The 13,566-nt window shown below is 36.8% G+C and overlaps 1 protein-coding gene across 1 annotated transcript in view; it reads left to right on the top strand.

Moving 5' to 3' along the window:
* acsl2 (acyl-CoA synthetase long chain family member 2) overlaps positions 1-13,566 on the top strand; it is a 134,581-nt gene that overhangs the window by 14,869 nt on the left and 106,146 nt on the right. Inside the window, exons 6-20 of the mRNA XM_039674596.2 lie at positions 1,931-2,030; positions 2,139-2,317; positions 2,938-2,970; positions 3,194-3,245; positions 4,705-4,778; positions 5,131-5,208; positions 6,807-6,941; positions 7,034-7,168; positions 7,272-7,367; positions 8,183-8,255; positions 9,974-10,062; positions 10,280-10,396; positions 11,307-11,450; positions 11,544-11,645; positions 12,231-12,302. Of these exons, the coding sequence (XP_039530530.1) occupies positions 1,931-2,030; positions 2,139-2,317; positions 2,938-2,970; positions 3,194-3,245; positions 4,705-4,778; positions 5,131-5,208; positions 6,807-6,941; positions 7,034-7,168; positions 7,272-7,367; positions 8,183-8,255; positions 9,974-10,062; positions 10,280-10,396; positions 11,307-11,450; positions 11,544-11,645; positions 12,231-12,302 (1,479 nt within the window). The remainder of the gene's footprint in view (positions 1-1,930; positions 2,031-2,138; positions 2,318-2,937; positions 2,971-3,193; positions 3,246-4,704; positions 4,779-5,130; positions 5,209-6,806; positions 6,942-7,033; positions 7,169-7,271; positions 7,368-8,182; positions 8,256-9,973; positions 10,063-10,279; positions 10,397-11,306; positions 11,451-11,543; positions 11,646-12,230; positions 12,303-13,566) is intronic.

Here is a 13,566-nt window from a genome sequence, read left to right as displayed (position 1 = left end):
CAACCCAACCGCACAAACGCAAAACCTCACAAAACCCGCCCCTGTCGGTGATTGGATGGAACTCTGTTTATTTTGGTTTTGAGTGCTGGTTGTACCCATTTGTTTTTGTGTCTAGGCTGCCTACAGAGACACGTTTTTTTGACGCGCAGCTAGCGGATCGCTAGGAAAGATTAGATGAATGTGATAATTTATTTTTGGGCCTGAAAATCACTGATACAACCTTTAAAACCAAATTGTTGTATAAGCATAGCAAGCATCATAGCAAAAAGGCTAACAAACGTAAGTTACCAACAATTAACATTAGCCCTTCATTCATGACATGGATACCGTAATCATACCGAGAGAACATAGTTGCATACCTTTATCTTTTGCTCGTTTCTCCTCTTCCTTTTTTTCTAAATTGGGCACCTGATGGCTTTGACCTTTTCCTGTCCATCTCTGTGTTTATTTGGCACTCGACAATCAACAGATTTCCCATCTCCCCACAACACTGTCCCTCATGAGTCACGGCCACAAGTCAAGACTAAACCAATTCACCTTGGTGACCACATAATCGTTTCGTATTGCCTATTTTTATTAGCCATTTCACAGAATTCAGAAAAACAGAAATGTGCAGGAACTAAAGGCCTGTATTTATAATATAATATTATGAATGAAATGTGCGTTATTTGGAAGAAAGACGAGATTTGGCTGACTTTAGCCCTCTAATTGCATTAGAGTATTGCTCTATACAGTGGATCCCCTGTCCCCGTCCCCCCTCTTGTCCTTTCCATTTGGGAGAGACCGAGGTGAGCTGTCCCCTGCGCCCCCCTCCCCTTCTCACACACACCACCTTCTCAGCAAGCAGTTTGACAATTCCCCACACAGTGAAATGATAGATAATAGAAAACAGTTTTTAACTGCTCGTGCCGCCCCGCGTGTGTGATGAAAAAATGCCTTGAAATCATTTAACATTTTTTTTTTTTTTTTTACTTAGACCTTAAAAAATTTCTAGGTCACAATTTTGTGACGTTAATCATGATCCTTTGTACAAATGTTCAGAAAAGCCTCGCATACCACAGAGGTCTTTGGAAGTATTTCTATTTCTACTCTAAGAACATTTTTATTTTGTTGATACACTTGGAAATGATTTTAAGTTTAACCAAATTTTGTAAAAATGGGTCTTAATATTTAGTTTTTATATTTTAGATTATTTAACTGTGGTATAGTTTCCCCCCCTTAAAGGGATACTCCACTTTTTTTGGGAAATAGGCTCATTTTACCACTCCCCCAGAGTTAAAAAGTTGGGTTTTACCGTTTTTGAATGTATTCAGCCGATTTTCTGATATTTAGAAGAATGTCCGTAACCAGACAGTTTCTGGTCTCATTGACTTCCATAGTATATTTTTATCCTACTATGGAAGTCAATGAGACCAGAAACGGTCTGGTTACTGATATTCTTCTAAATATCAGAAAATCGGCTGAATGAATTTGAAAACGGTAAAACTCAACTGTTTAACTCTGGGAGTGTGGTAAAATGAGCCTATTTCCCCCAAAAAAGTGGAGTATCCCTTTAAAATCTCCCAAAAAGCTGATGAAGGGTTAAAAAAATAAATAAATAAATAACATTTTCTTGATTTGATCTTTGGATCATTCTAAGTTCATGCTGGATAACATTGTCATCAGGTTTTGCAAAATTGCATATTGATTTTCAGGGACATTTTTCAGTTAAACTTTTCTCTCAAATTGTTATGCTGATAATGTAATTTGTACTTCTGTTTTCATTAATTAAAAAGCGAAATGGATGCATTTTGCCGAATCGGTTAAATCAGTGAACGGCTGTGAGCCAAGTCACATTCATCCGAACGCAATCAGAGATGTTTCTCCGGGTGGATCAGACCTGTGTGTTTCTCATGTTCCTGCTTTGCTTGTCTCCCTCTGCTGGCTGCAGTGGGTCATTACAGAGCTGGCCTGCTACACGTTCTCCATGGCTCTCGTGCCTCTCTACGATACACTTGGATTAGAAGCCATGGTTCACATCCTTAACCTGGGTGAGTGAGACAGGCACACGACCTCGTTCTTATAATAGCTCAACAAACGATGCAACAAATTTACAGCAGAGCTTTATCTCTCTTTATCTCATCTGTCTCTCTCTCCAGCGGAGATCTCTATGGTGATCTGTGATAAGGAGGATAAAGCAGAATCTCTTTTGAAGAACAAGGAGAACTCCGTGACCCCCACGCTGTCCTGCCTGGTGCTCTTTAACCCCTTCAGCGCCGCCCTGCTGGAGAGAGGAAGAAAGTGCGGTGTGGAGATAGTTCAGCTCTCACAGATTATGGTTAGGAATAGTATTTAATGCAACTGACATGATACAAAATATCAAGTTATAATAACTGAGCAGTTTTTGTTTTACATTTAAGAACAATTTGTTGTTATTTACTTTTTTTCATGGCCAATTTCCACCCTCTCTCTGATTCTCACAATTAAATAGGCCTTTAAGACTATTAGAGATTCCGGAAAAATACACGGACAATGTGCCAGTGATTTCCCGGAATCTGTGAGTCCCGTCAGTCCCGTGTGTCTGTGAATCACACACATCCCGTAAAAACACGTGACGTCAGGATGTGACGTGTAACGTACACGTCGAACGGTCTCAGCTTCAGCGCGGATAAGGCTGGTTCACACGGCAGGATTATTAGCCCGATTTTAGCCCCGATTCACCCCTTCCGACAATCTTAATAATGCTCTGATTATCGTAAAATAATCTGTAAAAAATAATTTTTATACTTTACAATCTATTTGCTGGTCAATATGATTAAAACGCAAAATGGCATTTCAAAGTAGAAAGACTGAAATAGTATTTGTTTGTAAAGCATACTCAAACAATCTTTGTTTTATTTTCCACTTTGAAAAGAGCTCTGTGGTTGATCTAAGTGTGTGTGTGTGTGTGTATTGCAGGATCTGGGAAGAGAAAACCTAAGGTCTCCTGTGGTAAGAGCTCCTTGATTTGTTTTTCTCCTTTTTGCTAGTTGAGTAGTTTCAGCATGTTGATGGATGTGACCGTATGAATGTATTTGGTCTTGGCTGACTAGATTTGCGATGCGTGCTGTTGCTGCAGAGACACACACAGAGACATGCATCTGTACGCTTGTGAGGGACATTCACACACATCACATCAGTTTTATGATGTCTCTTTGTTCTTGTATTGCTACAGCCTCCTAAACCTGAAGATCTGGCTGTTGTGTGTTTCACCAGTGGCACCACAGGTACCGACCAGCAAACACCCTGATCACATTATCGCATTCATTTTATGATCTGTTGTAATATATAACCAAATTTCACATGTGTTCAGTTTATTGTGTGGTAACATTGAAACTCATTAATACCATAACGTGACCATGATTAGAGTCGCATGATTAATTGTTAAAAGATCACAATCTCATTCCTAAATGACAACGATTCGCATGTGACTATTAAACATTTGACAAAATCACTCATATATGCAGAATCATTCATTCAAGAGATTAATTCAAAAGCACAGAATCATTCATTCAAGAGATTCATTCAAAAACGCAGAATCATTTATTCAAGAGATTCTTTTAAAAACGCTGAATCATGAATTTAAGAGATTCATTCAAAAACGCAGATTCATTTATTCAAGAAATTCATTCTTTTTGAAACACAAGAATCATTTATTCAAGAGATTCATTCAAAAGCACAGAATCATTTATTCAAGAGATTCATTCAAAAACGCAGAATCATTTATTCAAGAGATTCGTTCAAAAACGCAGAATCATTAATTCAAGAGATTCATTCAAAAACGCAGAATCATTTATTCAAGAAATTCATTCTTTTTGAAACACAAGAATCATTTATTCAAGAGATTCATTCAAAAGCGCAGAATCATTTATTCAAGAGATTCATGGAAAAACGTTGAATCATTAATTCAAGAGATTCATTCAAACATGCAGAATCATTTATTCAAGAGATTCATTCAAAAACGCAGAATCATTTATTCAAGAAATTCATTCTTTTTGAAACACAAGAATCATTTATTCAAGAGATTCATTCAAAAACACACAATCATTTATTCAAGAGATTCATTCAAAAACGCAGAATCATTTATTCAAGAGATTCGTTCAAAAACGCAGAATAATTTATTCAAGAGATTCATTCAAAAATGCTGAATCATTTATTCAAGAGATTCATTGAAAAACGCTGAATCATTAATTCAAGAGATTCATTCAAACATGCAGAATCATTTATTCAAGAGATTCATTCAAAAACGCTGAATCATTAATTCAAGAGATTCATTCAAAAACGGAGAATCATTCATTCAAGAGATTCATTCAAAAACGCAGAATCATTTTAATCAAGAGATTCATTCAAAAACGCAGAATCATTTATTCAAGAGATTCATTCAAAAACGCAGAATCATCCAGTAATGAAACAAGTGAGGGATTTATGAGTGAGTCAATGAATCATTCATTCTAACCGTTTTTTTTTTAATCATACAGATTAATTTAACGTTCGGTTTTAATCAGCAATGACAATTTTTGTAAGAACCTCTAGTAAATTACATGTTATTTTGTTTAGTTTGTTTGTTCAGAATCTGTTCTATTTGAAAAAATAAAAAAAATAAATAGAAGTTAACCAGAATCGTGCAGGTCTAGCCATGATGTTTGGGTATATCAGGTTTAGATGTGTTTGTTTTCTCTGATGTAGGAAAGCCTAAAGGAGCCATGATAACTCACGGCAACATCGCCTCCAACACCTCCTCTGTCATCAAGATCCTGGAGGTCAGTTAGAGAGATCTGAGCTCGTGTCTGCTTTCTTATCCTTCAACTCTCCGTAACATCCTCTCTCTGTAGCTTTCATCTTAGCTTCTGTCCTGTTCCTCATCCTTCTGTTTTCTTTTCTTTAATAGAGACTTTGAGTTTCCCATGATGCCTCTCTTTCTCTTTCAAGTCCTGTTTACAAAGCTCTTTGTTCCTCTAATGGTGAAATGGACTTCATGTGTTCTCTCAATATTGAACTGCGGCTCATGATACTCGCCAGTGAAAGTGCAGAATTGATAACCAGTTCAATCTAATCACCACATTTATTTTCCATTTTATCTTATCCGTTTCATTTTGTACGCACACACACCAGGGCTTCTTTGTGATTCGTCAAGAGGACGTGTCCATCTCTTATCTGCCGCTCGCCCACATGTTTGAACGAATGATCCAGGTAACCCCTCTCTCATTTAAAGTCACAGTTTCGAAATGGAGCAAAATAATCATAATAATTATCATAATAATTTGATTTTCTGATTGGATTGAATATACAAGAATAATTGTTTTATTATTGTTATTTATTGTTATTATTATTGTCATCTGAAAAGGTTTTCCTTGGTTTAATCTGGAAGGTCATGAAACGTGATTTTGTGTTTAAAATAAAATCCTCTGATGATGTACAATAAGGTTTGGGGCATTAATTGAGTGTACATGACGTTTTAGGGTGTTTATAAATCCAAAACAGTGTTATTAATATTAATATAATATCTAAAACCTTTAACTAGTAGTAATGTAAATATACTATATATGTTTTTGAAAGACTTTCTATTTATTTAATCAAAAATATAGTGTAAACTGTAATATTGTGAAATGTTATTACAATTTAAAATAGCTGTTTTCTATTGTAATATTTTAAAATCTAATTTAAAAAACTGAATTTTCAGCATCATTACATTAGGATTATTCATGATTAGAAAATTCTAACAAAAATCAATTTTAAATAGAAATCTCTTTTAAAGCGATGGTATACGATGTTAAAAATCGATCGAGACGGTAGGGAAGTTTTAAAAAAACTCATCCCGCCCCTCCACAAACACACCCCTCCTCTCTGTGCTACCTGATCCCCTACGTACCGTATGTCACGTTTGAGTTCACGTCAACACAAGATTAGCAACACACAAAATGTTCAAAACTTCCCACCACCATTATAATACTACTAGTATTGCTAAGGTTTTCAGTAATTGTTATTGGGTTGGAGACGCGAGCGCCAGGCGGAGTTTCAAGTGGAGCTGGTAATTGGATGAGAGCAGTTGACCAATATAAGCTGTGCGGCCGCACAGCTTACATTGGTCAATTTTTATGCGGCTGTACAGCCAATAGAGTGAATGGATTTTTTTCGTTCTTTTTTCTATTCATATTGTTAGGATTGTACTATATAACCATAACCAGCATCTAAACGAGGATATTAATAATGAACAATCTTTGAAATTGTATACCCTAGCTTTAACAGTATAAATATTTACTGTCACTTTTGATCAATTTATAGCATCCCTGCTGAAGAGCAAGTGTTCAATTTCTGTCTTTTCTTTTGTTTAAATCTTACTTTTTGGATGGTAGTGTAGTGTATGACAAGCAGCACAACTGTTTTCAACATTGATAATAATCAGAAATATTTCTTGAGCAGAAAATCATCACATAAGAGTGATTTCTGAAGGATCATGTGACACTGGAGTAATGACTGGAGTAATGATGCTGAAAATTCAGCTTTGCATAATTTATTTTAAAATTGTAATAATATTTTACTAATAATATAGTTTTTACTTTATCTGTGGTCAAATAAATGCAGCCATGGTGAGCATAAGAAACTTTTGACCATTAGTGTATAAATGAACATTAACAGGGATTTATGGATGCTATTTTTTATTTTCTAAAACCTATTGTATACATGTATGCTAATGAACTTAACTTTGATTTCATATTGACTTTAATTGAATACAAAAACGATGTGTCCAGCTTGCTGTTGTTTTATATTGTTGTGTTGTTGTCCATCAGGTGTCGATGTTCTGTCACGGAGCACGGGTTGGCTTTTACCAAGGGGACATCTCTCTGCTGATGGATGACATAAAGACCCTGAAGCCCACCTTCTTCCCCGTGGTCCCTCGATTACTCAACCGCATCTATGATAAAGTGTGTTCTGCACAGCAGTGTGGAGTCCTTGGACACAAATGGAGAATAATCCCTCACTTTAAACTGATGAATGTGTGTGTGTGTGTGTGTAGATTTTGGGCTCGGTCACGTCTCCGTTAAGGAGAGTCATTCTTCATTACGCCGTGAGGAGGAAACAGGCAGAACTGAGTAGTGGAGTCGTGAGGAACAACAGCCTGTGGGACCGGCTGATCTTCAATAAGATACAGGTACGTTTCACAATAACCGAACGCTTCAGCTACGGAAAGAGTTTGGAGTGCCCCTTTGTGGATATAATGTGTTTATATTTGTGACATCTCTCTCTTCCTGTAGGCCAGTCTGGGTGGAAACCTGCGGTTCATCCTCACTGCATCTGCTCCAATCTCTCCAACCGTCCTCTCCTTCCTCAGGGCCACCCTCGGCTGTCTGGTGAGAGTCCTCACTACCATTTAAAGGAGTAGTTCACTTTAAAAAAACTTTTGCTGATGTCCATGTCTTTCTTTCTTCAGTCGAAAAGAAATTAAGCTTTTTGATGAAAACATTCCAGGATTTTTCTTCATATAATGGACTTCAGTGGGAACCAAACGGTTCAAGGTCCAAATGAGACTTTCAGTGCAAACTGCAAACTGTTCAAAGGGCTTTAAATGATTCCAGACGATGAATAAGGGTCTTATCAAGTGAAACGATTGCTCATTTAATAAATAAATGACAAAGTTTAAGTTTTATAAGCTCAAATGCTCGCCTTTGTGACTCTCCTGTTCGAACTCGTTCATCAAAATGAAAGAATCTTTTTCCGAATCAATTCGATCATTGAATGAACCAAATGACACAAAAAAAGATTCGTTCATAAAATACAATGGTTTATTGTTAGTCCATGTTACCTCAGGTTCATTAAATATTAATGGACATAACTATATATGTTTTAATTTTAATAATTTATCAGTAAATTCTGAAATTAATATAAACTAAGAAATAGACGTATTTTTCATGGTTAATGTTAGAAAATGTAGTTGACTATTGGAACATTATTGAAAAGTGTTACTGAAATATATGGCTAAAAAAAATAATAAAAATGACAAACGCACATAACAAAATTACTAAAACTTTATCTAAAATGAAAATATAAAGATAAAATGAATTAATATATGAATAAAACTAAAATAACAGTGTTTTGATTCTGTGTAGAGGGGATATTTTCACCAGTATTGTTCATGATATTGACGTTTTGTTTAATGTAATTCCAGATTTTTGAGGGTTATGGGCAGACGGAGTGCACAGCGGGATGCACCTTCTCCATGCCGGGGGACTGGAGTGCAGGTTTGTGTTTAATTTCTTAATGAAACGTGCAGCAGAGTGAGGTCACATGGTGTTTTTTGTTGCATACTTTGCTATGTTTTACATACACTACACTTTATTTAATATAATCATTTCCATTTAGTTGTGGCGAGGCGAGATTTGCTCTGAGATACTTGGGTACTTACTTGGCTTTCCTGGTTAACACACCTGTTCAACATCACATGGGAATCAGGGACGGCACCCGGCCATTTTGAAAATGGAAAAGGAGAAAAGGAGAATCCGCTGAGGGTGCCCCGGTCAGGAATTTGGAATAAAAAAAATGAAAATGTCAACTCTTTATTTATTGACAAGCAACCTATTCTTTTCCCTCTCTTAGAGGTGATAAGGAACAACTTTGAGCATAACAAATACAGCATTTCTATGAAACAAATTATAAAAACAGAAGGCTTTATCAACAGAAAGTAATCAAATGTAAAAAACATCACATATCACGTAGATGTAAAACATCGATAGACGTATTTAGAAAATGTAGTTAACTATTGGAAAGTGTTACTGAAATAAATGGATAAACTAATAAAAATGGTAAAGTCGAGTCACATTTATTTATATAGGCGCTCTGGAGAAAGCCGTGATGTCATCGTCCTGCTCAGTTCAGTTCAGAATGGTGTCAATGCAGGCAGATCAATATTGTTGAATATTAAATTAAATGTTAATTTTTTTTATTATTTATTTCAGACAATGGCACAAAAGTACAAGGCAGACAAAATGTTTGTTAAGTCATACAGTGCAAAAAGAAACAAGAAAAAAAACCAAAAACAACAACAAACAAAACTGAATATTTATATATATCAATACTGAATTTAAAGGGACAATGTGTAGGAATTTTTCCCATCTAGCGGTGAAAATGTATTTTGCATCCAAACGAATTGTGCTCTCCAGCACCTCGCTTTTTTAAATGCGTGTTGCTTCTACGGTAGCCGTTATGTACCAAAAAGCTATGATAGGATGTCTTCTAATAGCACTGCATTGAGTGTTCCTTCGGGTGAACGGGTTTGTTATTTCAAACTGCAAATTGACACAACGAACAAACGAATGTTACAGTATGAATTACTGACTGAAAAACATGAACTATTGTAATAAGTAGCTAAGCCTTCATTATTTGTTATATTTTCTGAAGTACGTGCATTGTTAGATATCATCATCAACTGTCCTTCTATAAAATAAAGTACACAACCAAACAATGAAAAAAAGCTTGTTATTAAAGAGTTAGTTCACTTTTGAAAAAAACATTTGCTGATAATTTACTCACCCCCATGTCATCCAAGATGTCCACGTCTTTCTTTCTTCAGTCGAAAAGAAATTAAGGTTTTTGATGAAAACATTCCAGGATTTTCTCCATGTAATGGACTTCAGTGGGAACCAAACGGTTGAAGGTCCAAATGAGAGTTTCAGTGCAGCTTCAAAGGGTTTTAAACGACTCCAGACGATGAAAAAGGGTCTTATCAAGGACCCTTCGAGTCATGACTCGAAAAAAGATTTGTTCATTTTGATGAGCGAGTTTGAACAGTAGAGTCACGAACGCTCATCACAGAACAGAGCAAAACTTAAACTTTTTTTTTTTTTATATATATATATATATATGACCGATCTTTTCGCCTTTATTTTGATCCAAACCTTTGAACTGGATTGTATTGTATTGTATTGTTTTGTTATTTAATGGACAGCATGATGTGTTTCAGGTCATGTCGGCGCTCCTTTACCCTGCGCTATGGTGAAGCTGACCGACATCCCTGACATGAACTACTACGCCAAGAACGGAGAAGGAGAGGTCAGTATCTTGATCACAGTGAGAAATGAACCCATCAACCCAATACAACGTGGACACTTGTCCTGCAGTTGTCGGTCATTTGGCCAGAAATTGTGGCAAGTGACTTGTGCCTTTGACAATACTGTTGCTCAGTAACAACAACACTTCAAGGTCTTCTGGGAACACTTTTGACTCAAACGCTAATTGAAACAAATGTATTATCTGTTGTACATGTCAGATCTGTATCCGGGGTCCCAGTGTCTTCCGAGGGTATCTGAAGGATGAAGAGAGGACAGGAGAGACTCTGGACGCTGACGGCTGGCTTCACACCGGAGACGTGGGACAGTGGCTGCCGGTGAGTCGTCGACGCTTTAAATTGGATTTGTTGCTACTTTTCCAGGAAAATCAAGCAATCTCCACATTATCGGCCATTATTATTCAACCAGTTTAACAAATGGTCTACCTACTGTACTGTTCAACCTACTACTGTATATGAAATGGGGTGAATACCCAGATAGCAAACTGACATTGAATCAACGTGGAAATATGACATCGAAACAACGTTGATCTGACATTGTTTTGCTCATCGAATTAACGTTGAACCAACGTCAGACGCGTCATTCTTTCAAAACTAACGGAAAATCAACTTGAAATTAACGCGTTGTTTCAACGTTATGAAAGCAAACCAATTTTCGATTTCATTTAGCTTTGAAGAATGCCGCGTCTGACGTTGGTTCAACGTTAATTCGATGAGCAAATCAACGTTGTTTCAATGTCATGAGAGATGTCGTTTCCACGTTGATTCAATGTCAGTTTGCTGTCTGGGTATTTGCTAGTCCCCATAATGTCTTGTTTCACCAGTAGATTAGATTTAATAATGACATTATTTTAGCGGATATGGACTTTTGAAATATTGCTAGTGAGTGCGATCACTGATTAAACAACTTTACAACAATAGACAATCAGAACATTGTAAAAACATGACTTAATATTTTTATATGTCACTGTGTTGCAAGTATATCGAGATAACTGCACTCTCACTGTCACTAACACTATTTATAGAAGTAAATCATGATTATTGGGTGGCTTTTCAGTACAAAACTGAATTTGCTATATTTGTGGCCATTTTAGACTGTAAAAACTACAACAAAAAAGAAGTCCCTCCAGGATTAAGTCATTACAGCTGTTTCTATGCAGTGTATCTGCATTTATGAATTGTTTGCAGTGTTCTGAATGAAGTCCTGTGTGAATATTTGGTCTCCCAGAATGGCACTTTGCGCATCGTGGACCGGAAGAAGAACATCTTTAAGCTGTCCCAGGGAGAGTACATCGCTCCCGAGAAGATCGAGAACGTCTACACTCGCTGTGTTCCCGTTCTGCAGGTCTTCGTGCACGGAGATAGTCTACAAGTAAGCATACATGCATTTAAGTACAACAGTTTTTGTCTTCTCTGTTTTTAGTGCAGTGAAACTGACCGCGTCCTCGTCCTTCTCTGTTTGTAGTCTTATCTTGTAGGAGTTGTAGTTCCAGACCCGGAGGTGTTTGTCGACTGGGCCAAAGAAAGAGGGATAGTCGGATCATATGAAGAGCTTTGTCAAAATCCTGTGAGCTTTAATGCCATATACAGGACACATGCAAATTTAACTCATTTCAACTATATTAACTCTTTCACCGCCATTGATGGAAATGTTTTCACTGTTATACGCTAGGGGGCGCTGTTAGCTATCTTCTGAAAGAGAACTGAATTTCTGGATCAAAACACATGTGGAGAAGGATCAGAAATATGCAAATAAAGCATTTCTGACACACATGTAAGATATCAAGATCATTAAACCGCATATAAATCAAAACTTCCTAATGTTACTGGATGAAATGTCGACCCAGAATGAGTTCTTGGACTATGAAGCTTTGGGGGTGTGGATGGACTCGATCTGAATCGTATCTGGATGTAGTCTTTGACAAAAACGCATTTTTCTCAGTTTCATTTCAGTTTTGAACAAAATGTTCTTTCTTGTACAAAATATTGTATGTTCAGATACAACAACATATTCTGGTGGCCATTATTTTAGTGAAAAAGGGCGGGGAAAGAGTTAAACATGCCAGATCACGTGCGCAGACTATACTTTCTCAACTTAGCATGAGATATCAATAGCTTTAAACTGAGTCTCTTCATCCCCTTTGTATGGCAGGACGTGAAGAAAGCCGTGCTGGAGGACATGGCGGCAGTGGGGAAGGAGGCGGGACTCAAGTCGTTCGAGCAGGTAGTCCCTCAGAGCATTCTGGGTTATTTACACAAATCGAAGAACCAACTGGTGTGAGGTCATATTGAACAAAATCAGGCCAAAACCGAATTTGAAACAACTTGCCGAAGTGAACTTTCTAGAAAAGTTCACTCCGGCTGGTAAACGGCTTCAAACTACCGCTAGTCTGTGGTGATGATATAATAGGTCGGTGTGGTTCTGAGGCTCCGCCTTCTCCAGTTCGTTCCATCTGTTGCTTCAGACACAAGTAAAAACACAAGTTCACCTCCATGTTAGTTGGGGTCTTCAACAGGGCTCTGACAATTATGGCTGGATCTCGAAGTCATTTGTGAAAGAAATTTCGGTAACACTTTACTTGAAGGGGTGTGCATAAGACTGACATGACACCTTCATAACCATGACATGACATATGTCTTGAATATGAAGTAGGGTTTATGCATGTGTATGACAACTGTCATTAAGTGTCTTTCGCTCAATAATGACATTGTTTAAGATGTCTCTTGCCATAAACCAATACATCATAACAACATTGGTTGTCATGAAGCATTATAACAACTACAGTGGTACTAATTGAATTTGTCATTAAAAAGTTATAATGGCTTCATGACAGTCAATGTCAAAACCAACCACATGACAGTTTAATGTAATGTTGACCAATAAAGCTTCTTAAGTTTGATAATTAATCTTCTATGTCATGTTTATGACAGGTTGTGTTGTCTTAGTAAAGTCAAGTTGTCATGACAAAGACACTGACAGGTTATGATGGATTGGTTTATGTCAAGGTGTCATAACAAAGACATCTCAAACAATGTCATATTTGCATTAAAAATGTCATAACTGAGCAAATGACAATTGATGACAGTTGTCGCATACATGCATAAAACTTCCTTCATATTCATAACATATGTCATGGCATGATTACGAAGGTGTCATGTCAGTCTTATGCACACCCCTTCAAGTAAAGTGTAACCCAGCAATTTTTAATGATTTTACACCAGTGGTTCTAAGGCAAACTTGAAGGGGACTTCATGAATGATTTAAATAAGACAAAACAAGCATTAACATAACTAAGACTCAATATTTCATCCCCAAACAACTATTTTTCCCCCTTTAAATAAACCCTTGGGAAACCTGGATATACAGTATGAAGTAGCCTAGTTTCATAAGTGTGATTTTTAGAACTGGAAATGTCATGTAGATTAAGAAAATGCTAAAAATATGTTTATAATTTATAGAAATGTTTTAGTTATGCCCACGGCCGCAT

This window comes from Pimephales promelas, chromosome 14, assembly GCF_988280905.1.
Source record: "Pimephales promelas chromosome 14, fPimPro1.hap1.1, whole genome shotgun sequence".
Taxonomy (NCBI): Eukaryota; Metazoa; Chordata; class Actinopteri; order Cypriniformes; family Leuciscidae; genus Pimephales; species Pimephales promelas.
This window is presented reverse-complemented; position numbering and strand designations above follow the sequence as displayed.